This window comes from Pleurodeles waltl, chromosome 9, assembly GCF_031143425.1.
Source record: "Pleurodeles waltl isolate 20211129_DDA chromosome 9, aPleWal1.hap1.20221129, whole genome shotgun sequence".
In the NCBI taxonomy this organism is placed as follows: Eukaryota; Metazoa; Chordata; class Amphibia; order Caudata; family Salamandridae; genus Pleurodeles; species Pleurodeles waltl.
The window spans coordinates 869,842,131-869,869,153 of NC_090448.1; the positions used below are offsets into that span (position 1 = coordinate 869,842,131).

General features: G+C 43.7%; 2 protein-coding genes across 3 annotated transcripts in view; both read left to right on the top strand.

The window, feature by feature from the left end:
* Window positions 1–12,377, top strand: part of TTC8 (tetratricopeptide repeat domain 8) — a 296,727-nt gene extending 284,350 nt beyond the window's left edge. For both annotated transcript variants that reach the window (XM_069208150.1, XM_069208149.1), the window contains one exon: window positions 9,857–12,377. In XM_069208150.1, the coding sequence (XP_069064251.1) occupies window positions 9,857–9,973 (117 nt within the window). In that variant the 3' untranslated portion in view covers window positions 9,974–12,377. The remainder of the gene's footprint in view (window positions 1–9,856) is intronic.
* Window positions 12,378–24,927: 12,550 nt separating this feature from the next.
* The window catches only part of LOC138260050 (cholesterol 24-hydroxylase-like), a 145,798-nt gene continuing 143,702 nt past the window's right edge, over window positions 24,928–27,023 (top strand). The window contains exon 1 of the mRNA XM_069208151.1: window positions 24,928–25,195. Within this exon, the coding sequence (XP_069064252.1) occupies window positions 25,041–25,195 (155 nt within the window). The 5' untranslated portion in view covers window positions 24,928–25,040. The remainder of the gene's footprint in view (window positions 25,196–27,023) is intronic.

Consider the following 27,023-nt stretch of genomic DNA (forward strand, 5'->3'; position numbering starts at 1 on the left):
GGACTGGGTGTGGTACCACTTGGCAGGTTATGGGTCTCTACATGAGAGCCCAGGTGCTGGCAGATGAAGTCTTTGGTGGCCCTGAGACTTCTGAACAGGGGGCAAGCTCAGTCCAAGCCCTAGGAGAAACTTCACAAGCAGGATTTCCGAAAGCAAAGTCCAGTTTGTTTTTCCCTCTTAAGGCAGAAGCAGCAGCAGGCCTGCACAGCCAAGCAACAGACAGAGTGGCAGATCCTCAAGCATCAAACTCTTCTCCTTGGCAGAGGCTCCTCTTGATCCAGAAGTAATCTAAAAGTCTGGGGTTTTGGATCCAATACTTATACCCCCTTCTGCCTTTGAAGTAGGCAAATTTCAAAGGAAAGTCTTTGTAGTGCACAAGACCCTGCCGTTTCCTTGCCCTGCCCCAGGCACGCACAAGGGGATTGGAGACTGTATTGTGAGAGGGCAGGCACAGCCCCTTCAAGTGCAGGTGTCCGCTCCACCCTCCCACTCTAACTCAGGAAGAGTCACCAGGAGATGCAGGACACACCTCAGCTCCCTTTGTGTCACTGTCTAGAGGGAGTTCACAAACAGCCCAACTGTCAGTCTGACCCAGACACGGATTCAGCAGCCAAACAGAGGCAGAGAATGGTTAAGCAAGAAAATGCCCATGTTCTAAAAGTGGCATTTTCAAACAGACAATCTAAAAAACAACTTTACCAAAAATATGTATTTTTAAATTGTGAGTTCAGAGACCCCAAACTCCACATCTCTATCTGCTCCCAATGAGAAACTGCACTAAAAATATATTTAAAGGCAGTCCCCATGTTAACCTATGGGAGAGATAGGCTTGCAATAGTGAAAAACAAATCTGTAAGTATTTCACTATCAGGATATGTAAACACAGCAGTACATGTTCTACCTTTTAAATACACAGCACCCGGCCCATGGGGCTGCCTTGGGCCTACCTTAGGGATGACTTGCATGTAGTACAAAGGAAGGTTTGGGCCTGGCAAGTGGTTGCCCTTGCCAGGTCATACTGGCAGTTTAAAACTGCAAACACACATTCTGAAATAGCAGCTCTGAGACGTGTTTACAGGGCTACTTATGAGGGTGACACAATCAGTATTGCAGTCCCACTAGTAGCACTTGATTCACAGGCCTGGTGCACCTCAGGTGCACTTTACTATGCACTTACTAGTAAGTCAACTATGCCAATCATGGCTAAATCAATCATCATTGATTATATCATTTAGACAGAGAGTATATGCACTTTAGCACTCATTAGCAGGGGTAAAGTGCCCAGAGTCCTAAAGCCAACAAAAAGAGGTCACACAAATTAGGAGGAAGAAGTTAAAAGATTGGGGATGACCCTGCAAAAAGGACCAAGTCAGACACTGGGCATGCCTTTTTCTTAAGCTATGCATTTTGAGTCTTATGCCAATAACGACCTACAAATAAAAGAGTAGAATTGAAAACCTTAAATCCTAAAATCTGTTGACTGGCAATTCTCAGAGGTTCAATTTAAGGGGTATTGGAGTCCAACAGTGTACCTATATCGCCTTTTGGAAATGGCAGGAAAAGTTGCAATGACTAGAGCAACAGTCGCAAAAACATTCCCCATTATTTGTCTGTCCAAACTTGGATGGCCTACTAGTAAAAGCCACTTCAGCACCTAAGCAATGATGGAGAATATTTTAATCTTCCTCTGTGGCCTTGTATTTAGATCAGATCTTCCAAACAATTCTTTAGCCAATGCAGGCAAGCAAGACTGGACCTGGGAGCCAGAATAGACACACAAAAGGAGGAACAAGGTCAAGCACCTTGTCCGAAGCATAGCTGATCTGGCACTGGATGCAAGTGAGGAACATCTCTCTGATGGAGATACACCTGACAGGTTTACGAAACAAAAGAACAGATGAGCTCAGTAGGCATCATCTAGAACTTTCTCTGAGCCTAACTCAAATGGTAATGCCCTTTTAATAGATCGACCAAACACATGTATTCATGCTTTTCTGCTAACACACTAGCTACCCAAAGTTGTCAATAATACAGTTCAAAATGAAGATGATCCTCATAGCAGAGGTAGTATTCATGCCTGCATCATCTACTGTTTCAGCCTCACAAGAGACTCCTGCTCAAGTTGCACAACTTTCCAGGCAGTATTTTCCATCACAGGCTTCACTCTTTAAACATGATTGCTTGGCTCCTTAGTACATACAATTTGGCTACTAGAATGTTCCAGAGTACCTCATTACGGCATTAAAGGAAGCAAAAGTACCATTCACCCACTGCTTATTAACCTTTAAATGAGAGGTTCTGCCCCCATGGTGTCTTCAGAAGCCGATGGCCCGAGGACTAACCAAGAAGAGACAGTATTACCTTTTCTTTATTTGGCAAAATCTAGCTTTCAGTTCTTGTCCATTAAAATCCTTAAATCCTTTATAAGCAGGTCAGTGATAAAGGAATTTCTAATGGGCCTAAGGAAGGTTTTCCCAGGCAAGGAGGCACTGCACTACTCCTCCTTGGGAGGTTAACATTGTTCTTGCTCCTTTCAAAGTTGATGCCCAGCTCATCCTTTTGAACCCATTCACAGAGCGGATCTATATAACATCTCATGAGAAGTGTCTTTTCTCATTATCAGAAGGGGAGTGAGCTTCATACTGTGTTTGGAGGAACCCAATTTGACTTGTCCCATATTGTCTGCCTATAGTAAGTTCAGACTTTCGTAACCATCAGAGGAATTCTCTCCCTATGTTCTTTCTGCAAAATTAATCTCTGACAGAAGGAGCTCTTCACATTCTTGATTTTAAGAGCTTCGACTTAATAATTGGACAAGACCAAATCCATTTAGCAGTCCTAATGGTTATTCATAAATTGTGTTTGAGGTCCGCACATATTTTATGTGTACCTCATCTTAATTACTTGCTACAAGCCGAAGAAGTCCCTTCCAGTTAAGCTTAAGGTTCATCCTCTGTCAGCGAATATCCTCAACACCTCCATCAACACAGCCACCTGCTCTGAAGCCTTTAAGTACACAGCCATCAATGTTGTCCCAAAGAAGCCCTCTGCAAACCTAGCCAGCTTGCAAACTATTGACCAAGCTCCCTCCTACCATACCCAGCGGAGCACCTAGAAAAAGCCATCAGCTGCCTCTCGCCAACGAACTGCTCCTGGAAGCCTCACAATCAGGATTCAGACAGCCTACAGCACTGAGACAGTCCTCATTCCAACAGACAACATCAGCATGACCCTCGACAGAAGAGAAATCTCAACCCTTATCCTACTGGTCCTCTCTGCAGCCTTCAACACAGTCTCTCATCCCATCCTGATCAGATGACTCACGAATCTAGCAACCAAGGACCCACACTCCGTTGGACCTGCAACTTTTTCACAAGACAAAACACCCACTACAAGGAACAACTTCAACTCCTGTATGATCGAACTGGCCAACTGGATGAAGACCAACTGTCTGAAGCTGAACACGGACCTGACCGACCAGGTAATCTTTTGGAAAAGATACCCGCTGTGGGACTCTGACTAGTGGCCTGCAGAACTTAGACCCACTCCATCCTCCAGTCCACAGTCAAGAGACCTCCGGATCATTATCAGCTGCTAGCTGGACATGTCCGCTCAGGTCAGCACCATCTCCACATCCTGCTTCCACACCCTGAAGATCCTGAAAAAGATTTAGAGTGGTTACCAAACTTCACCAGGAAGACAGCCAACCATCCCTCATCACCAGCAGAGTGAACTGCGGGAACGCCCTCTATGCAGGAGCATTTACCAACTCACAACAACACTACAGACTGTCCAGAACACAGATGCTAGAATGGTGCTCAGTCTTTCACGCCAGTCACACCAGACCTGAGGGAACTTCACTGGCTCCTAAAACATAAGCTTGCACAGTTCAGACTTCTCACCCACACATACAAAGCACTACACAGGTCTAGCCTACCTGAACAGCTGTGTGCAGTTCCTCTACCCTCCAGACACCTCCGCTCACTTAGACTCTCACTAGCACATGTTCTGTGCATACACAAAAGCAGATCAGGCTGTGCCTTCTCATACATCGTTCCTAAAGCGTGTAATGACCTGCTATATCACATTAGAGCCTCCTTATTGCTTCTTGAATTCCCCAAGAAACTGAACTGCTTGATCCTTGAGTAAGATTCCACAAGTCTAACCTTACCTGGGAGCTCCTGGATACTCTCACGTGTGATACATGTGCTATGAAAACACATATAACAAAGCATTCTTCTTAAAGCTAAGGAGCTACCACAGCTCTTATGTAGAATGTGCCTATTCCAGATGTTTGTAAAGCAGCAACATTGCATACTTTTGCTAAGTATTCCTTAATAGTCTCTGACTCTAGAACAGTTACACTGGTAGGTCAAGCATCATTGTCCAGTTTATCTGCTCTGTAACAGTCATATGCTCTTCATCATCATCCTTCAAACCCCCCTCCAGGATTGAGTGTGATTCAACGTTTCTTCTCTGTACCCCGTTTCAAAGGACTTGGGTGAACACAGTATAAATATAGTGATCATTCCCTGTATTTCCTTAAAAGCACACTGCCATACTGACCGTGCAGTGCATGATTGGAAGTCTGGCTGACTGGAGTTTCATATAGTGCAATGTCTAAAATGCCCAGTTTGTTCCAAGCCTTCTGGAGGATACAGATTGCCTTTGTTTTATAGGCGCATGATTCTTCTGTGAAAAATGTTGTAAAAATTGCGTTCCTGGGATTGTGCATGTAGGAAGGAATATTCTACTATTTATGGTTTCAGATAGGATACCAATATCAGTGAACTAAGATTACATCTAAGCAACTTTTTTAAATCACCATCCTTGAATTATCCGTGACACGAACCCTCTGTGCAGATCACAAGCATTATAAATATCTGGAGCTTTAAGGATACTATCCAATTTCTTAACATATTTCAGATCCAGTGGCACTGATGAACCACAGATGCCTTGAAATTATAGTCAAGGTTTTGTTTCTAGTGCATGACTTATCAAATGGAATAGTTTACAAATATACATTTTCAATTCACTTCCTGAATTGATTGCATCCTTTGAATACTTCTCTAAACTTAGTGATCGGTTCCAGAATGCAAGGCGTCTGTGGAAACAATGCTCAAATTGTTGTGATTTTCACATGGCAAGGGCCTGGCTGCAACACACAAACTTCCTGAGTACCTAGCTAAGAAGTTATGTTCAGCATCAAAGATGGCCACTGCTATTAAATGTGATAGTCCAAGAATCATGGGAATTGTTGTTTGTGCTTGGTGTTATCACTTGGTGCGTTGTGTAGGAATGTGATGTTTTTTTGCAAAACAGTGAGAGCATTCCTTCTCCACCTTTGACCTGTCCTCACTCTGGCGGTAATGCAAGTGCACTGATTGTTACGTCTATGCAGGGACAGAGTATGGATACATAAACCATGGTTCATTACATGACTCCTCTTGTCAGATTTTCGGTTAAAGGCTATTGTATTTAATAGAAAATGCCCTCGCACATATATTTGGTTGAAACTCTAATAATTTAATTAGCTCTGAAACCGTGCCACTTGGTCAAACAGAAGTTGGTGAAGATACTATTACCCTGTGTTACAATAAGAAACTGAAAGGAATTAACTCTGATCCTTTTGTAAAAGGTATTACCTGTTTATCTGATTCAATCCTCTGCCTGCTCTTGACATCTGTACTACACTTGCAATGCCTATAATTAATGCCCTCTGTTATCATTCTGTATTTCTGTAGTCTTTTGTTTGTGCCACGCCGCTGCACTGGTACTAGAACCTATTGACTTTCCATTTCTGTTGATGCTTTTCATCAGCACAGCCAACAGCTCCACATCAGATTACCCATCTCCTAAAGGATAAGTACTTAATGCATTTTATGCTTTCCTAGTATCATTATCAAAACACAGTAGCACAAGCTCAGTACTATAGGTTCGCTAATGCTTTTTCATGAGCCTTTTAAGATTGAGCATGCAAGAAAACCCCAAGCTCCGCCCAAAACTCAGATATGTCCATTAAGCTAGCCTCCATGACCTCATTCTCCATGTACTCCAAATGTGGTTCTTGTTTACTTAAATGAGTGCTTGATTATTGGCCCTTAATTAGTGAGATCTTTCCTACTAAATCTAGCATTTAGTATCCTGCCAAGATTTTCGTGGCTCCAGAGGAAGGGGTTGTGGGAGAGACTGGGCCACCAGCAGATGCAGCCATACTCTTTCTTGTGCTCACCAACAACACTTGCTGCCAAGCCACCTTAGTTTCCTCTCCACAATGTTTCCACAATATTTTAGGGTCAGTAGATTTTTGCCTGTCTGGCTGGCACGCAGTTACTTCGGAACAATAGGTTGTGTGCCTTCTCTTTAGGGGTTCTGATGGTGTAGTGGTGGCATTTTGGTAGCAACCTACTCCTTTTTGTTCATCTGTCTGCACGTTCCTCCAGTTTGTGCTCAGATATCGGGAGAGCATGCCGCCATCCTAGCCAGAGAAGTTCAGATGGTGCTTGCCAAAGGTGTGATCGAGTTGGTGCCTGAGGCAGAGAAACGCATAGGATGCTATTCCTGGTATTTCCTTGTTCCCAAGAAGGACAGGGTTTAAGGCTGAAATTAGATTGCAATCTTCTGAACAGAATTCGCAGGATGGAGGATTTCAAAATGCTGATGTTATTTTAGGTCCTCTGACCTTGGATCTTGGAGACTGGTGGTTTACTTAGACTTACAAAATGTACCAAACCTGCAGCTCCACTGGCACTTATTCTGGTTTGTCATAGGGCAGGAACTCTTCAAAAATATCATCCTGCCTTTCAGCCTTGCGTTGGTCCCTCAAGTGATGTTGTTGGTCGCAGCTCATCTTTCTGGGTGGGAATTCCCATACCTCATTGACTGGCAGCTAAAGACAGCCTTTCCTTAGTTATTGGCAGACCACTTAAAAGTGATAGTTCCCTTTGGTTGTTACATAAATGAGTCAAAATCCCATCTTTAAGCCATGCAGACAGTTGACATCTAGGGGACATCCAGGACGCGGTTGCTTTAAAGGTTTTTCTGCCTCTGCAGTAAGTCTGAGACATGCAGGCAAGATCCTGATGTTTGGGCCCATGCCTTGGTTCCGGCCTAGGTGTTTCTGAGGCTTCTTGGTCTCCTTGACTCGTGCATACTGCTTTTGCCTCATTCTTGTTGGAAAATGCTGGCTCTACCTTTGGAACCTTTGCCTTCAATAGTTCTAACACTGGGGATGCCTCTCAAACAACATCTACATTTAGGAGGCAGCAGCACAGGTGCTTCAGTGGTGGATGGTAGAGACCAGCCTGGCATGAGGCAGCTCACTGTAGTGATGGACTCATGTCCATTGGACTGGGGAGGTCAACTTTTACGTCAGGCCCTCAAGGCCTTTTTCACTTCTATTATGGGCATGCCAGTCCAGGCCCTGTTGGAGAGTACAATGACCATGTAGTACTGCAACAAGCATAGAGGAATGGGGCCCTGTGCCCTCTTTTTAGGAGCTTTGAGGATGTAGTGGTTTCCGGCCCACAAGGGTTTCCTGAATATCAGAACAGACAAGCTCAGTGGGGCATCACCTTGCCAGTCATGGGTGAAGTCTACTCCAAGAGGTGGTTTGGGACGTCTTGTTCAGTGGGGAGTTGCATCAGTAGATCTGTTCACTGCCACCGGGAATGCTTATTGGCCAGCTTATTGTGCCCCGCCTTGCCTCATCTTGGCTCTGTAGGAGATGCATGTTGCCTTAGGTAGGACTTTAACATGTTCCTGCCTCTGCCAGTGAGCTTGCGGGTCCTGACAAAGGTCGAGGTACCAGGCCCAGCTCATTTTTGTCTGGGAGGCTTTGGCAGCCTGGCATGCTGTATCTGAGCATCTGCCAGCCACTTTGGCTTCCTCTTCAAGAGGAGATTATGTCCCACCAGAAGGGCATTGTTGCGCATACAAACTTCTAGAAGCTATACCTTTATGCGTGAATATTGAGCAGAACAAACTGAATCGCTTTGACCTACCTCCAGAGGTGGTGGATGTGATTTTTTGTGACTTGTCTGCAACATTATATCTAGATCACTTTCTCTGGCCACTGCTGTAAACTTGTCACCTACTACGAAAACAGAGTGGTTGATCCTGTCCAGGCCAAGCCGCCTGATGTTCTTTTGTCTGCTATTCTGTAGCCGGGAAAGGCTTTCCTGTGAGCTCAGGTATTGGTTACTTATCACTTTTTTTTGTTCTTTCTTTGTTTGCCTGATCAGTCCTTTTTATTCAAGTCATCCGTTGTGATGGTGTTTAACAGGTCTTTCATATGTTTCCCCCTGCTCCTTTCATTACTACACTTTTTCCCTAATAATTTGATGTTTTGGACGCTAGATGTTTTCTTCTGAAAGTGGTGCTACCTGTTCATGTCCATCACACTCCGTGTCCTTCTCTCTCCAGTACAAAAAAAATAGGCAGTCTGGAAACAGACCATTTCAAGGGGGATTATCCTTCGACTTATTCTGTGATATGCTGCATCAAAAAAGATCCCTCTAGGGCATCCTTTTGTATTCCACCAGGGCGAAAGCTGTAACTACGGATTTGGCTAGTGACTTTTTAGTGCTAGACATATGCCATGCCACTGCGTCGTACAGCTGCATCAGTTGTAAGGTCTGCAAGAAGTGTCATTTTGGCTACTGAGTCCTGCAGGACTTCCTGCTGTTAAGTCTACCCCTCAGGCCCAGTGCCTCAGGGACATACTGCTTTGGTACTGATTGGAAAGGTGAAGAATTTGCAGTTAGAAGTATACATCAAAAGAACAAGTTACTTACCTTCGGTAATGTTTTTTCTGGTATATACTCTATCTAACCACAGGTTCCTCCCTGCCTACCCTTTTCCCCATTCTGTGGAGTAGACCTCTGGTAGCTCATAAGGTTCCTATTTAGAGACAACACAGCTGTGTTTCTGATGGGGTAGAAATAATGACAAACTGATACCAGTGCACAGGAGTGGCATCTATATGCAGTTCTGTACTGTCCCTTCCAGAAGCGAGACTGAGCTGCAATGTAGAATGGTGGCACCACCCGCCGGCTCGCAAGGGCTATTCGAGGAGAAGCTTATAGATGCAATCTGGCCCCTAGAAGGATTCAAAAGGTAAGCAATCTGCTTCTTGAATATCCAACAGAAAGAATCTTATGAATTGTAATTAATGGTTTGTTTCTATCATGCCCTCTCCTTTTCTTCATGAGCCTCTCTCTTTGACTCGTGCCCTACACCTTGCTCCGTTTTGTAACCTGTCCACTACCACATACATTTACTGCTATCATTGTAGCGATTTGGTCTCGAGAACTGGTTACCACAAAAGTCGAAACAGCTTCATGATCATTACAGTAGTGGTTATACGACTCCTTACCCTTTATCTCCTTTAGCGCTACTTCTCCTTGTGCATTCAGCCATTTGTATCGTCCTTGTGATCTACTCGCTTTTCTAAACCAATGGTAGTTTATATGGGGATCTTACTTGTATGCGTATTTGTGCTTCCTGAAATTTAGCAGATCACTGCATTTAAATTAGAGTAAGTATACATTTTTAGAGGGTCAACAGCTGCACTATTGCTTGTTAATTTGCATTCTCTATTTAAACAAAATCTGGAAAACATAATTAAAGAAAATATTTGAGCTTATCAAACCTTCTCGGGTTATCTCATCTGCTACTTCAAAATTAATATTTAGTTTCTTAGCAGTGGCTGCTATCATTGTGTAACCCATCAAATAGCTGATGTCCATGTCAAAATATGACTTGTTTATTTACAATTTGCTTGTTCTTGTGCTCAATGTTGATTTGGGTGTTAGCTCTTCACTGACACGTTTCTTCATGTTTTGTTTTCTTTCAGGTTGGAGATCTACAGAGTAGTTACGTAGCTGCTCAGAAGGCACAAGCGGCTTTTCCTGAACATGTTAACTCTAAACAGCTCATACAACAGTTAAAACTGCACTTTGCTGCTCTTTGAGCTAGGGCACTAGGACATTTCTAGATGGTGTTTGCTGAATTGGCACCAAAGGCTACATTAGTTTGGTAGTGTGATCTACTTAGCTCTGCCTGTGGTGCAATCGAGAGCAGAGGTGAAGCATTGAAGATGTGCTGATGCGGCAGTGGTAGCACAAGAGCAGGGTGCCTTGCCCTGATTTACAGTATGCCTATAGAAGATGGCATATGTTTCCATGCCGAGCAATGTGACGGTATGGTTCCTTCCTTAGAAAGATAGCAAGTTGTTCATTAATTAAGTACTTACTAAACATGGTGCTCAAAATTGGTTTGACTTCTCAATGGTTTGTCACGTATCGTGAGCCTACACTTAACATCTTTAACACTTTTGTGGTTGTTGGCCTCTGTTCCAATCAGTGTAACAGGCAACTTGATTTATCGTGTGGCACAGAAAGGAGAGGGTACATCTTGGATTGAAGTGGGGCATAATGCCTTTTGTTGGACATTCTGACGGGCATATCAACTGCTTTGTTTTATTGTCGTGATATTTATTGCATAATGATTCATTTGTTTACATGTGGGTAGTCATTGCTACACGCTAACATTGCAGCAGCCTGAAATCGCTCAGCTTAGTTCTACTGTAAATCTGTTTGGCAGCTAAAGGAGAACACTTAGTAATACAAAATATAAGGGTCATCGTTTTAGAAACACAAAATAACAACAGAGACTCTTGCAGTAATGATTTCTTTATTGCACTAATATATATTTCGGATTGTTAGCTTTCGGAACAACAGCGATTCTTTCCTTTAGTCACATAAGAAAGAGACTTATGTGGTTCTGAAAGGTGCGGATATGAATTGCATAAGCCTAAGAATCTGAACAAGCCAGCATAGCTGAAGAAAACGTCGTTAAAGTTTGCTACTTTTAATGTAGTTAAACTGTATACTAATATCGCCCAAGCTGAGGCATTGAGCATTATGAAAATACTGGTTAACATGCGTGGCTTCCAACATACTTCATTATCAAACTGTCTACAGTTACCCCTAAAAGAGAAGTATTCTTGTTTAAAACCAGTTCCTGCCTAAAGTTAAAGGTAACACCATGGGTGCTTCCTTTTCTTTTACCCCCATACATGACCAAACAATCCATGGTTTCTTTTAATTAAAAAATGAGGGTTAGTAAAATCAGCCACTCTGCCAATGTGGATAATGTGACATTGACTGTTTTCTGTCTGTGGCAGTGTACTCCTAAATCCCTTCAGGGTTTTCCAGCCGGCCATAAGACACAAAATAAGACTTGAAACAAATGCCCACTTCTATCATCAAAAAGTCAGCTCATTCTACCTAGTGATAAGAAACGGAGCACAAACACCTCTAGGAACACTTATGCAAACTTTATACAAATGGTCAGTTGCTGCACAGCAAATGTGTGATTTTTTTTTTTTCCCCTCAGGTAAAGTGACTAATGCCATCATGCATCGAGTTAATTGTTCACTGCTAACCTTACTGAACTGTGTCAGTAAAGGAGAGTGGGGTGCGCCAATAAGGAAATCTTGTTTAGTTTGTGGACCAAGACTAATGAGATAGAATGGCTTATCAACAACAGCTGGCAAATACCTCATGCAGAAAAATATATTTGTAAACCCATTTTAGAGTTCAAGAGGTAAGCATATCAAGGACAGAGGAGTCCAAGGGGGGACACCCACAGAAAATGACTGGAATTGCTACTGGCTATTATCCACCATTCTAAACTCCCAAATTGCAGAACGTTTTAAATTTGTTGATTGGATGGCTTGTAAGGTCCACAGTAAAGAATAATCTGAAAATGTAGTAAAGATACAAATGTTGTTCTTAAATTGCAACACGGTAAGTAATATATGTAAATTGCTGTGACTCTGGCCCATTGTACTTAATCAAGACCAGTGAAGAGATCCAAAAAAGTACTGGACAGCATGGATAGTAGCTCTCATTTGGAGAAAAGAATGTCACTTTAGAACACAATTTTCAGAAAATAGAACATAAAGCATAGTATGTGTTTTGGATAAAGCTGAAGATGGTAAAGTTTGAAGAAAGTGATGGAAAGATTAACATGTTATTCACTCAACAAAAGTGAAAGTGGACATACTTGACAAATACATCAGATGACGCCACTGTAAAGAAGCATGAAACCATTTAGGAGGCCTGTGATTGGTACCAATATCTGAAACTACAATGTTGAGTGGATCTCTCTAAGTTGCACAATTATGTTTTCCAGAATGTTTAACTGATGGGTTAAATCAGGTTGATGTTCCCAATTTTAGTTACCTTACCATCTTCTTGTATTTTTCCTCCTCTCCCTGTGTTTCTCCCTTTCCCTTTCATTAATTTTGTCCAACAGATATCGTCATTCATGTCAGAGTATGGTCTAAATAAAACAGTTTTGTATTTTTAGTGGTCTGTATTGATTATTGGTTTGTATGTCATTGTATTTTTCACTGATGCCTGCTATATAAGTTCTCCTCCAAAAGGGTGTGACCTGACACATAGGAAAGACTCTGAATTCATTGCAGATTATCGATCCAAAATTGGTGTTCTATGAGAACCACTTGCTGCTGATGATAATGATTAGGTTGATGCTTATTACGACGCCACCTCACTCCAAACAGTGATTAGAAACGTCAGAAAAGTCTTAGACCTCATTTTGCCAATTGAGGTGGTCACAACAAATGTGCTTTCTAAATCCCTCAACCTGCACAAACAAGCCCAGAACCTTTTCTACCTTCCTATAGGCATTGGCGAATGTGCTGCTGGGCCTCGTACCTAGTATAGTACTGCTCCCAAGAAATCCTGGTTTCTACTTCAACATCAAACCCCAGAACAGAGAGTTTAGTAGTGCAGAGATCCAGCAGCCGACTAAACTTAAGTTCCTTTTTAAAAACTCCCCTGGATGGTTAATCATAGCAAATGGAAACATCCGCTAAATGCATATTTTCATCTGCCAGTCTTTCCCTGGATCTGTGAATACGTCTAGTCTCCTGGGCAGGTAAACATATGCATTGTGGGACAAAGTGGCAGAGGTTTGCCAGCTGCCTTGGGTTACGTTTAAGTCACATTACAGCAACTAATCTGGGGTGGTCTAGATGAAACGAAATATGCCATCAGATCTGACATTGACATGACTGACTGTCTGGGTGGAACAGTCTGTGCCAGAGTGATATTGATCTGCCATGCCTGGGTACGCTCCATAGTCTTTTCTTTAGTGGTCGAGCAGTCTCAATTGGACATGATATTATAAGGTTCTCGCCTGTTTGGAGCAGAGGTGGACTCTGCTTTACATATTTTAAAGTGAACAAGGCCATGGTTCATTCTCATGGCCTACCTCCGCCTGTTCCCTCAGATGGCTCACACCTGTCAAGGCTTTGGATGGAGTTACCAGCAGAAGTGCCAATCAGGGTGACAGCAACAGCATTCCTTTTATGGAAGATAAAGGGTAACAGGCCACCCACATCCAGACCCCCTAGAGACAACACTCTTCCCAGTGTCCTGCCCCTCTTCTGCAGCTGTTGCACAAGTGCTTTAATTTGCCTCTGTGGCATGCAATCGCCTGGTAGGATGTTGAATCACCTTTCACCTCCCCGGTTGGAAGAGCACCACGTTCAACTAATGGGTGATCCAGATCATACTACAGGGCTACTTCCTACCCTTCCTGTCTGTCCCCCAAGACATCCTCTTACATCACACCGCCCCCCCCAAAAGGGCTGCTTGTCCATACTCTGAGAAGTTCTGTCTTTCTCGGCCTCGAGACAAAAGCAATATTTGTGTGCAAGTTAGACACGCCCTTTGACATAGGACAGTCCATGACTTTTGCTGGCTTTCTCTGCACTGCCTCATCTCTCCAAGGACGTACAACGGCTCCACTGTCTTGACCCAAAAAGAACCCTTAGCTTCTGCGTTGATTGTTCATAGGAATATCAACAGGATTACCAACTTTTCATCTGTTTCTCTGAAGCTAAGAAAGGAAAAACAGTGTAGATTGGTTAAAAAAATGACTTGCTATACTCCGCTATCTGGTGCAGTGCCGAGAACAGTAAATAAAGTAGGGGAAGTCCGAACCTCTGGTCATGGTTCAGTGGGCACCCACCAGACTGTAGAGGTCAGAAAAGGCTAGTGTTGCAGTGGTTCTAGAGTTTTTATTTAATTATTTGCATAGCATGGGCGTCATTGGCCCTAATGTAATTCGCCCCTCCCCCTATTCAGTGATAAAAGGCAGTCATGGTTGGCATTTAGTAGGCCCCTTCCACCAATGACTCTGATGCCACTGAGGTGGCAGCACAAATGAGATGGGACCAGGATATCTATTCCTTCCGGGGGGACTTTCTGTGTGACTTTGAGCCACCTGGAATGCAGACTACAGGAGCTGTATCGTGATACAATCTCAACTACTGTACATGCTTGTGTCAGACAGGAAGCAACAGCACTTGGACCATCATCAGTTTGGGCTGAATCAATAACACCCCATCCCTCCTTGAATTGTAATCTCTTATATGCCTGCTTCAATCCATCACCTTTATCATGCAATACGACCACACTCTAAAAATCCCTTTAAAGCCTACAGGCAATAACACTCATAGGGGCATATTTATGAGCCCCTTGCGCTGCAGTTTCATCACTTTTTCTGACACAATGGCGGTGCAAACCTTTAAATCATATCTGAGGCCATGCAAAGACACTTTGCTTGGCTTTGAATGGCCTCCGATATGGAGTATGGTAAGTCAGTGCAAATCACTGCGTTGCCTCACTCTACATTAGGGAGGTATTCCATGGGCGTTGCTCTGTGTTCCCATGCAACACCAATGGATTTTTACGCATCCCTAGATTTACGAGATCTTTTAAACTTGGGAATGTGCCAAACCTTATCCCTTCCACAAGGAGAAATATCTTTATTTCTCCTTGTTTTTTTCAGCATTCTGCAGCACACATGAAAAGGCCTCCCAGGATTGTGTTTGTACGGGAAGTTGCCCCTCCTGCACAAAACAAATCCTGCGTGCAATGCAGGCACCATTGCACCATGGTCAGGAGTGTAGGAGACCATACATTTTTGGGGAGATGGGGACAGCCTTAGGGACTTTTCAATTGACCCTATACAAATCTCCTGTACACAATGTACACAATCATGTAGTTTGAATGTGAAATAGGGAGAAAGGAAAGCATGTCACAGTTGGAAAGTATGTAATATTGTGTCTGACATTCACAAAGTAATTAGACCAAATGTGAAAAAACATGTTGATTAACCTTGCATCTTTATGCACCAAGGAAATAAAGAGGGGGTGGAGGGGCGGCGGACCAAACCTTTTGGGCCCTACACTGATCATGCCCCTCACCTTTTGCTAATTGAAACCATACTGGCGATATCAAAAGCAATCAGTTACAAAAATTATAAACTGTGCTCTAAAACCGTAGGTCTAATCACATTTCTACTCCTTTGTGTGATCTTGGTTAGCTAAGCTTCACATGAGTCAAAACTGTGAGCATTTACACTGAAGAAGCTCTTGGTGTTACAGTCTATAAAATACACAGAATTCTATAATCCCTGTATAAAAGGTAGTCACTAATGCCTTCATGATTTCTACTCGTGATGCACCAAGTCATCGATTACAGAGAAAAGATGTCAGAACTTGACTGTTATATGGTTATTACAGTTGAATTCTGAGGTGTCCATCTGCCAGAGCCAGGAGCCAAGCTGAAAAGCAGGTTAGGTCATGGAGCATAATTAATGCAGATGTTTAAAGCCGCAAATGGAATGTTGCTTTTCTTTATTTTTCTCTATTTCTATAGCTAACAATGGCATAAGGTACACGCTAACGTTTTTAAGTGGTTTGTGGGAAAGTTGTTGGTGTGACCATGTATTATATGGGATAAAGTACCCCCTGACGTATATGCTAAGGATATTGCAAGCCACCTCGAAGTTCTGTGCCAATGTATTTTAGCCATGTTGTACACTAGCTCGGCTACTGTTTAGCATGGCTAAAAGATAATGGTGTAAAGGAGAATGAAGTGTAGTTGGGTGGTGTGGCGTTGTGTTGTGGAGTGAGTGTTGCAGAGTGGAATAGTGTTGAAGTGGAGTACAGTAGAGTGGCAGAGTGTTGTAGAATGGAGAGGGGTAGATTAGAGTAAAGTAATGTGGGGTGGCATAGAGAGAGTTGAATAAAGTGTTGTTAAGCATAGTGCCTTGTAGTATAGTGATGTGGCATAAAGTGGAGTAGAGTGTTGTGGAGTGGCATATAGTGGAGAAGTGTATCGTAGTATGGAGTAGGATAAATTGGCGTGGGGTGGCATAAAGGGAGTTGCATAGAGAGTCACAGAGTTGAGTAACGTATAGAGTGGTACAGAGTGGAGTAGAGTTTACATGCACAATGCCAGAGACACACTCGACCCATCTTCACCTCCAGTGACAGACTCCAGTTCACCCACATCACAGAGCTCACCTGGAATGAACACGCCATTGTCCACTTTACCTTCTTTGGTAGAGCTCAGCATCCAACCACCAGGCACTACAGTGCTACCCACCATAGTTGGAGCAAAGTCACCAAATCGCAATGGACCTAATCCCTCAACACCAACCAACCCGAAACCTCAGCAGATCTCAAGTCAAGGAAGTCACCAACCCTCTAGCCACAGAGAACACCATCCACTCCTCCCAAGAACTCTGTGCCTCCCTCTCGGACTACTTCTACAACAACTGCGGCCCCTCACCCACCACCCCCAGCCTCAACAAGTGCAAGCAACCAGCAATTACCAGCCAAACAGTAACCACCTGGTCTCCTCTCACGTTGCATACCACCTCTACCATCATGTCATGCAACCACTCCGGGGTGGTCACCGACCCCTTCTCCCTGCCCCCCATCTGTTTATCCTCAGAGCTGACCAGATCTGCATTGAGCTCACCAGCATCCTCAACACCTCCATCTCCACAGCAACCTTTCCTGGTGGACAGAAACACACGGTTGTCCGAGCCCTTCTGAAAGAGCCCTCAGCTGACCTCAGAGACCTCAAAAACTACAGACCCATCTCCCTGCTTCCCTTCCCAGCCAAAGTACTCGAGAAAGCCATTAACCAACAGCTTACCAAATTCTTAGAACTCAACCAACTACTCAACACCTCACAATCAGCATTACATGCCAACCACAGCACTGAGACCACGTTGATCACTGCCACAGACGACGTCAGATCTCTCCTTGACTGCAGAACAATTGTGGCTTTGAGCCTCCTTGACCTCTCCACTGCACTCGACACGGTCTCCCACCACACCCTCATCGATAGACTCCACACCACCGGCATACAGCAGAATGCCCTTAAATTGATCATGTCCTTCCTTTCGAGGATGCATACAGAGTATCCCACTTCCTCCCTTCTCCTCTCCACCCAAAGACATCAACTGCGGCATACCCAAGGATCATCCCTCAGTCCCACCTTACTCAGCATCTACATGATCCCCCTCGCAAATTTCATCAGATCCCATGGCCTCAACATAATCTCCTACACTGACGACACTCAACTCATCCTCTCACTCACTGAAGCCCAGACCAATGTCAAAACCAACTTCCGCAGCCCCATGACAGGCATAACCAAATGGATGAGAGACAGCTGCCTCAAGCTCAACTCTGACAAAACAGAAGTACTGAATTTCAGGAGGGACACCTCCATATGGGCCTGGTGGCGAGCAGAACTTGGACCAACACGACAGACCATGCATGCAACCTCTGCATCATCCTCAAATAATAATGAAACAAGAAGTCAATGCAGTCACCTCCTCGTGCTTTAACACCAGTCGCATGCTCTGCAGAGTCTTCGGATGGATCCCCATCAACACCAGTAAGACAGTCACCCAGGCCCATGTAACCAGCGGACTAGACTATGGCGAACGCTTTCTAAAAAGGAATCTCTACCCAACTCCTAAAAAGACTCCAGACCATACGGAACACCGCAGCCAGACTCATCCTGGACCTTATCAGGCGGTCCCACATCATCCCTCACTTCAAGACCTCCGCTGGCTCCCCATCTAGAATAGATGGCAGTTCAAGATCCTCATGCACGCCTACAAAGCTTTACACAACCAAGGGCCAGCTTACATCAACCGTCAGCTGAACTTCCACCTGCCCGCTAGAAACTTGCGCTTTGCGCACACGCCCTCCGCATCCATCGCAGCCACATTGGGGGCCACTCCTTCACCTACATCGCCGCCCAGACCTGGAACGCCCTACCCCTCCATCTCCGTATAGCCCCCTTCCTGGGAGGGTTCAGAAAGAAGCTCAAGACCTGGCTTTTTGACTGAGACATGGCACCTCAGCACCCAGATGACCCTAGGGATGACAATGTGCGCTATACAAATACCGATCGATTGATTGATTGGAGTAGAGTGTCAGAGTGGAGTATCATGGTGTGCAATGTAGAGTGATCTAGAGGAAAGCGGTGTAGATTACAGTGGTGCTGAGTTGACAGGGGTAGAGTGTGTTGGTTTTGTTTAAAGTGGTGTAGAGTGCATTGGCTTAGAGTAGAGGGGTACAGAGTGGGGTGGTACAGCATAGATTACAGTGACGCAGAGTGCTGTGCCATAGAGTGATGTGGTGCATAGTAGAGATGAGTGGTGCAAGGTAGAGTGCAATGGTGAAGAATGCAGTGATGCAGAGTAGTGTAGAATGTAGTGGCATAGAGTACATTGGTGTAGAGTGCAGTATAGTGGCATAGAGTTGAGCAGTTCAGTGCAGAGTAGAGTGATGTAGAGATCAGTGGCAAAGAGTGCAGTGTGGCAGAGTAGATTGCTGTAAATGGCAGTGATGTAGAGTGTGGTGGTGTAGAATGCAACGGCATAAAGTCGAGTGGTGTAAATTACAGTGATGCAGAATAGAACAGAGTGGCTTGATGTGCAGTGTTCCAGAGTAGAGAGTCGTAGAGTGCAGTGGTGCAGAATGCAGTGGTGTGGAGGGGTACAGAGCAGAATGCATTAATGCACAGTACTGGCAGAGAGTGCAGTGTTGTGGAGTGGTGTAGGGTGGTGCAGTGCACAGGGGAGTGGCCTTGACTGGAGTGGGGTAGACTGCATTGGCATAGAGTAGAGGGGTACAGAGTAGAGTAGAGAGGCGTAGAATGGAGTGGTTCGGAGTACAGTGCAGTGAAATGGAGGTGCAGAGCGGAGTGGCATAAAGTGGAGTATGCATGATGGAGTAGTGCCGAGCCATTACAGACAACACATCTTTAATTCAAACTACCATTATATTTGCACAGACACACAGCTTTACTGATAAAAGTATAAAGTGCACACATTTTAATGTGTGGAAACGCTATTACTTGGTGTATTGATTTGATCATTTTTAAATATTTGTTTCAGCGACACTTATATTCTTAAATATCTGCACATTTCATTTACAGACATTTAAATTTTGTTGTGCGGTTGAAGAAAATATCATCCTTCCTCCAGCACACCCCCCAGTAGCCACCATGATTGTCATATAAATCCTCTCACTTTGAAGCCAGAGAAAGAAAGTTAAAATCCAAGCTCTTGGGAAGACAGAGCCTGTTATTTGACCTTGGCTTTTGAATGCACAGCAATTGTGACAAGATAAGAACAAGATTTAAAGGCCTCTTTACAGAAATCGATCACTGGTGGAAGGATACAGTAAACGAATGCTCTACGGCTGGGACGAACTCGAGCTGGACAGCCTAAAACAAATACAGCTAGAAAATAGAAACCAAGCAAATATGAGCTATAAAAGCCTCAAAGCCAATGGACAGGAATGCCTCGTATGCCACAGATTCAGCGCATTCCTGCCTTTCCCTTTAACACAGGGCAGCCCAGCAAGCAGACTTCCTGCTCTGCCCCAAAAGTCCATAGGTATGGGCTCTAATGCGCTCAGCTCTGCCTCAAATACAGCTGAAATGTCCCCATGGCTACAGACTGACGTGCAAATCCTGCTATCAGTTAGACTTTCACACAGTGCCAAAGGGTTTCTGGCAGCTTTCCGGTTTGTTGCCCTTTAATAACGGCGGAGGGGAGCGTCCTTTTGAGGCAGGCCGGGAAGAGGGAGGGAAAAGCTGGGGGAGATCCAAAGATTGAAAAAGAGAACAGTCCGAGAAGAAAGCCTCTTCCTTTTCTTGCAGAATATGCTGCCGTTTCTGGTCACTTACTGCCTCCTGCCTCTCTGCACAGCTGTCTTCGTGGTATGCGCCGCATACTGCTGCTACGTGGAATACATCCACCGAAAGTTTGACCACATTCCCGGCCCTCCAAGGGACAGGTAAGTGTGCGTGAATCTCGGTATTTCCAATGCTAATGGTGTCTTTGGGTACATATGCCAATAATGTTTTCCGGCAAACGCATGCTTATGTAAATGAGGCGGTACACCAGAGATGTTTACTTCAGGGGCCCCCCTTGCCCTACAACGCTCCACTGTTTGCCTAACCACGGGGAAACTGGCTTCAAAGAAACATAGCGGTGTTCTTTTAAAACAACAGAGGAGCTGCTGAAACATCGTGGAGGCTCAGTGCACAGGTCAAGAGAGCTTATTTTTAAATCAAAGAATCCCAGAAATGGAAAGTAAGTTATAAGGACCATGCTTTCAGACTGCACACTGCTATAATCGAAATGGCCTTGGAGCTAAATTATGGCAAGTCGCCTACTACGTACTTGTACAAGTGCTTACTAAATTCACGTGTTGCGTGTGCACAATTATGGACATGAATGGTATCAGTGACAGAGCTTATCGACATCAACAAGCATTCAGACGTCAACCAGTCTAGCTTGGCTTGCAGGAGACTTGCAGCGCAGAAAATACAACTGTGACTGTGATGGATCATGCCCTAAAGACCATGAACAACAGCCCTTCATCCCAGTCCTTCTCAAGCTTACAGCACCACTGAGCACGAGGGGAAACTGACAGCAGTGCATTAGATCGGTTCAGTTATTTCCTGAGTGCAATGTAGTAGGGATTGATGTAAGTGGGGACCAGCTTCATCTAAAAGCAAGATCTGAACAAAGCATAGAAACACTGAAAGCAGGACTTGAGAGGACTCAATTATGCCTCTTGGGCTACTTTCTGAAACTAAACATTGATAAAGGCAGAGTTCCCACTTTTTGCACCAAATAACAAAAGCAGCCTCCTAAATAATCTGATCCTTGACTCCGATCCTTCTGGAATTAAACCGGGATTGTGCGCAAAGCAAAATCACTGGCGTTTGTTCTCACCAAGAATCCTTCTCTTTAGGTCATACAAGCTCAATAGAAAAAAAATTGCATCAGCGCATACCTTATGCACCATAAAGTACTTTGTCTCAATTGGCTATCAGATAGACCATCAGGCCTTGATCCACTCTTCATTTCCACCTAGCCTAGGGTATACAACTGTGCTAATCACTGGCCTTAGACTCTTTCCCCTAAAAGCAGTGCTGAACTAAGCAGAAAGCTTACCACTGAAGACAATCTTACTACCTCTCTATATAATCGCTAACTAGCTTCCCATAAACAACCTTAGAACAGAATGCTTCACTTACAAAGTCCTATACCATCACTCTCCTCCCTACCTAATTTAGAAATTCAACATAGTAGGAAAAACGAACATTCAGGGAACAAATACATTCTCACTATAGTAATTACTGCAGTCAGTCAACAAAAATCTCTTTGCCATTCCGTCTCTGCTGTGGCCACTAGAACTTGGAATAAAACTCCCTTGTCACTCAGAACAGACATATCACATTTCCTTCAAGAAAGTAATGAAATAATTCCTTTGGAAAAAATCCATTAGATTCAGCAGTACTTAGCTCTTGATTCGGACCATCCTGTCTAATTTCCCAGCTGAAGAATAATGACAAAAGGCGATTTCTTAAACCCTTTCCTCGTCCTATAACGAGTACGGTACCTACGAGGTTAAGAATATTTAAATGTATATGATTCTGCTTTGTGAATTGGTTCCCCTTACAGGTCACATATGAGGTTAGGAAACTGGGGTTTTCTAATTCAGTGTGATTTTGCTTTCTGATCTTAAGCTCTTTGCTAGTACACATTATAATTTGTAACCAATTAAATCCCTCCTTTGTCAAGATGACTGTCGACGCTGTATAAAACCCAAAAAAGAGAAACATTAAAATAAACCATCTCATGAGACACACTGACGTTTAGGATGCTAATCTGTGTAGAGTTTGTCATGGCCCAACTAGTGCTCGCTCCACTGGGGATAGGCTGCCTTCTAAAGCATGAGATGGGTTTTAAGCATAAATTCCCTTTTAAATTTGATATCTTTCAGCCTAAGATGATTTGGTAAAATCTGTGTCTTTAAAAGATTGCATAAATTCTGCCCATGTCACCAACTGTGATTACTGATTAAATAGAGTATTGACTTGGTGTCAATCATTAACCAATAACCTACATCCAACACAACCCAGATATGCTAACTCTAACCACTCCCTAAATGACACATACGAACCTCCGATAGAGCACATTAGAGAGAGCACTTCATGTACTTCCAATAAAGCAAAGATATGCCGTGTAGGTGACGAAATGATCACCATGCTGACGTGTCCACTTCCTATTGGGATATGACTTTAACATCCAACAGAACACATTGGCCAGAACTCTTACTATACTACCACTATACAACGCAGATGCCATGCTGATGGCTATCACAGTACCTAATACCACCTGCCGCCAAGAAACACCACACAAAGCCATCATGCCCTAACTCTCAAAAGAGCAAAATCATACACCCACATCTCACAGAGACATAGCCTCCTTACCAAGAAAGTGCCCTGAGCCGAATCACCCATAGTACATCATAATAAGATTAGTTAGACTCCTGTGTGTGATGCCTTAATTATTTGGAAAGTTCTGGGGTACCGAAAGAGCAACAAAGCCATAACATTGGCCAAATGTGTCTTATCGAAATGCAATAGGATTCCTTAGCAAAACATATCCTATTACAATGCTGTACGTGGAGCACTTCACTGAAGTGAAGAGGGTATTGTAACTAAATTTGGTGCTCCAAGCTGCAGCAAACAACTGTAAAATTCTTCAAAAATGAGGCTACAGAAATATCTATTCATACGAGGAATGTTGTAGCACCTTGCATTTTAATGCACTACTCTGGAGACGTACTTAGTGTGAATACGTTTATGACTATGAAAAGTACAGCTGATTGACGCACCACTATATTGTAGTTGAAATCTCGAACAGCAACAGTTTTGAATCCAAACTATTTACTGCCACTAGATTTTAAATGCATGTAGATGCCTGGTTAATTACATTAAATCTATATTTCGCTATACTTATACATACTTTGATGATGTAGTGCTACTTCATGTAGTGGATGTGATAATTGTGGAAGGTCAATATTTCTACCTGTTTTTTGAGATCCGACCCTACAGCATCAAAAATAACTATGTTTACATTTGGGAATACACCTGCCTGGATACTGTATTGTGCTATCAGACGTCTAGGCCTCCGTGACAGCCATTTCTTGATTGCTCTTTTTTTGCTGCTGACTGTAGCATGAGTTGTAGTCAGCACTGAGATAGTCTAAAACTGTTTAATTAGCCTGCAAGAAGACGTTTTCTGATGATAGTTAGGAATATCTCCTGGCTGGTGATTGCATCTGAAAGAGATTTCTAGCTGCAGATTCTTTAACTTTGAATTCTCCCCAAGCATCAGACTGGATCAGGAAGATTTTCTCAAGCAGTAACTCTGCGCTCCGTTAGGTGACGTTGATCGGCTCTGCATCCATCTTCAACATCGTCTGCGCTGGATATGACTCTGCGGGCTCCATATAGGAGCCACCCTGGTGTGCTGATATCAGTTCTTTTTTTCCGTCCTAGCAAGAGGGGAGCCAAAGAGAGCTACCCCTCAGTCAATTTTTGACTGGCTTTTTTTTTTTTTTTCAACTTTCTGTCAACTCTTATTGAGTTTCTACTCCATGTGCGTCAAGGATGTCTTCCAGAAAGAGCATCTTCAAACCCTGCTGATTTTGTCATTGGGTAATGGTCATGACGGATCCGCACTTCAAGTGTCTTTGGTGCCTGGAGCGCAACCGCGGATCAGAGTCATTCTCCGAGTGTCGGGCCATGCACAGTGATGTAGAGTTCAGTGGCAGAGTGCAGTGTTGCAGAGTAGAGTGCTGTAAAGAGCAGTGATGTAGAATGTAGTAGTGCAGAATGCAACAGCATAAAGTAGAGTGGTGTGAAGCACATTATATTTGCAGACACACAGCTTTACTGATAAAAGTATACAGTGCACACATTTTAATGTGTGGAAATGCTATTACTTGGTGTATTGATTTGATCATTTTAGAATATTTGTTTCAGCAACACTTATATTCTTACATATCTGCACATTTCATTTACGGACATTTACATTTTGTTGTGCGTTTGAAGAAAATAGCATCCTTCCTCCCGTACACCCCCAGTAGCCACCATGATTGTCATATATATATCCTGTCACTTTGAAGCCAGAGAAAGAAAGTTAAACACCAAGCTCTTGGGAAGACTGAGCCTGTTATTTGACCTTGACCTTGGCATTTGAATGCACAGCAAGTGTGACAAGATAAGAACAAGATTTAAAGGCCTCTTTACAGAAATCTATCACTGGTGGAAGGATACAGTAAATGGAATGCTCTACGGCTGGGACGAACTCGAGCTGGACAGCCTGAAACAAATGCATCTAGTAAATAGAAACCAAGCAAATATGAGATACAAAGCTTCAAAGCCAATGGACAGGAATGCGCCGTTTGCCACAGATTCCGCGCATTCCTGCCTTTCTCTTTAACGCAGGGCAGCCCAGCAAGGTGACTTCCTGCCCTGCTCCAAAAGTCCATAAATATGGGCTCTACGGCGCCCAGCTCTGCCTCAAGTACAGCTGAAATGTCCCCATGGCTACAGCACTGACGTGCAAATCCTGCTATCAGTCAGACTTTCACACAGTGCCAAAGGGTTTCTGGCAGCTTTCGAGTTTGTTGGCCCTTGATAAAGGTGTCGGGGAGCGTCCTTTTGAGGCAGGCCGGGAAGAGGGAGGGACAAGCTGGGGGCGATAAAAAGAGAACAGTCCGAGAAGAAAGCCTCTTCCTTCTCTTGCAGAAAATGCTGCCTTTTCTCTACCCCGCCTCGCCGTTTCTGGTCACTTACTGCCTCCTGCCTCTCTGCACAGCTGTCTTCGTGGTATGCGCAGCATACTGCTGCTACGTGGAATACATCCACCGAAAGTTTGACCACATTCCCGGCCCTCCAAGGGACAGGTAAGTGTGCGTGAATCTCGGTATTTCCAATGCTAATGGTGTCTTTGGGTACATATGCCAATAATGTTTTCCGGCAAACGCATGCTTATGTAAATGAGGCGATACACCAGAGATGTTTACTTCAGGGGCCCCCCTTGCCCTACAACGCTCCACTGTTTGCCTTACCACGGGGAAACTGGCTTCAAAGAAACATAGCGGTGTTCTTTTAAAACAACAGAGGAGCTGCTGAAACATCGTGGAGGCTCAGTGCATAGGTCAAGAGAGCTTATTTTTAAATCAAAGAATCCCAGAAATGGAAAGTAAGTTATAGGGACCATGCTTTCAGACTGCACACTGCTATAATCGAAATGGCCTTGGAGCTAAATTATGGCAAGTCGCCTACTACATACTTGTACAAGTGCTTACTAAATTCACGTGTTGCGTGTGCACAATTATGGACATGAATGGTATCAGTGACAGAGCTTATGGACATCAACAAGCATTCAGACGTCAACCAGTCTAGCTTGGCTTGCAGGAGACTTGCAGCGCAGAAAATACAACTGTGACTGTGACGGATCATGCCCTAAAGACCATGAACAACAGCCCTTCCTCCCAGTCCTTCTCAAGCTTACAGCACCACTGAGCACGAGGGGAAACTGACAGCAGTGCATTAGATCGGTTCAGTTATTTCCTGAGTGCAATGTAGTAGGGATTGATGTAAGTGGGGACCAGCTTCGTCTAAAAGCAAGATCTGAACAAAGCATAGAAACACTGAAAGCAGGACTTGAGAGGACTCGATTATGCCTCTTGGGCTACTTTCTGAAACTAAACATTGATAAAGGCAGAGTTCCCACTTTTTGCACCAAATAACAAAAGCAGCCTCCTAAATAATCTGATCCTTGACTCCGATCCTTCTGGAATTAAACCGGGATTGTGCGCAAAGCAAAATCACTGGCGTTTGTTCTCACCAAGAATCCTTCTCTTTAGGTCATACAAGCTCAATAGAAAAAAAATTGCATCAGCGCATACCTTAAGCACCATAAAGTACTTTGTCTCAATTGGCTATCAGATAGACCATCAGGCCTTGATCCACTCTTCATTTCCACCTAGCCTAGGGTATACAACTGTGCTAATCACTGGCCTTAGACTCTTTCCCCTAAAAGCAGTGCTGAACTAAGCAGAAAGCTTACCACTGAAGACAATCTTACTACCTCTCTATATAATCGCTAACTAGCTTCCCATAAACAACCTTAGAACAGAATGCTTCACTTACAAAGTCCTATACCATCACTCTCCTCCATACCTAATTCAGAAATTGAACATAGTAGGAAAAACTAACATTCACGGAACAAATACATTCTCACTATAGTAATTACTATATTCAGTCAACACAAAACTCTTAGCCAATCCGTTTCTGGTGTGGCCACAAGAACTTGGAATAAAACTCCCTTGTCACTCAGAACAACAGACATAACACATTTCCTTCAAGAAAGTAATGAAATAATTCATCTGGATAAAAAATCCATTAGATTCCGCAGTACTTAGCTCTTGATTCGGACCATCCTGTCTAATTTCCCAGCTGAAGAATAATGACAAAAGTCGATTTCTTAAACCCTTTCCTCGTCCTATAACGAGTACGGTACCTACGAGGTTAAGAATTTTTAAATGTATATGATTCTGCTTTGTGAATTGGTTCCCCTTACAGGTCGCATATGAGGTTAGGAAACTGGGGTTTTCTAATTCAGTGTGATTTTGCTTTCTGATCTTAAGCTCTTTGCTAGTACACATTATAATTTGTAACCAATTAAATCCCTCCTTTGTCAAGATGACTGTCGAAGCTGTATAAAAC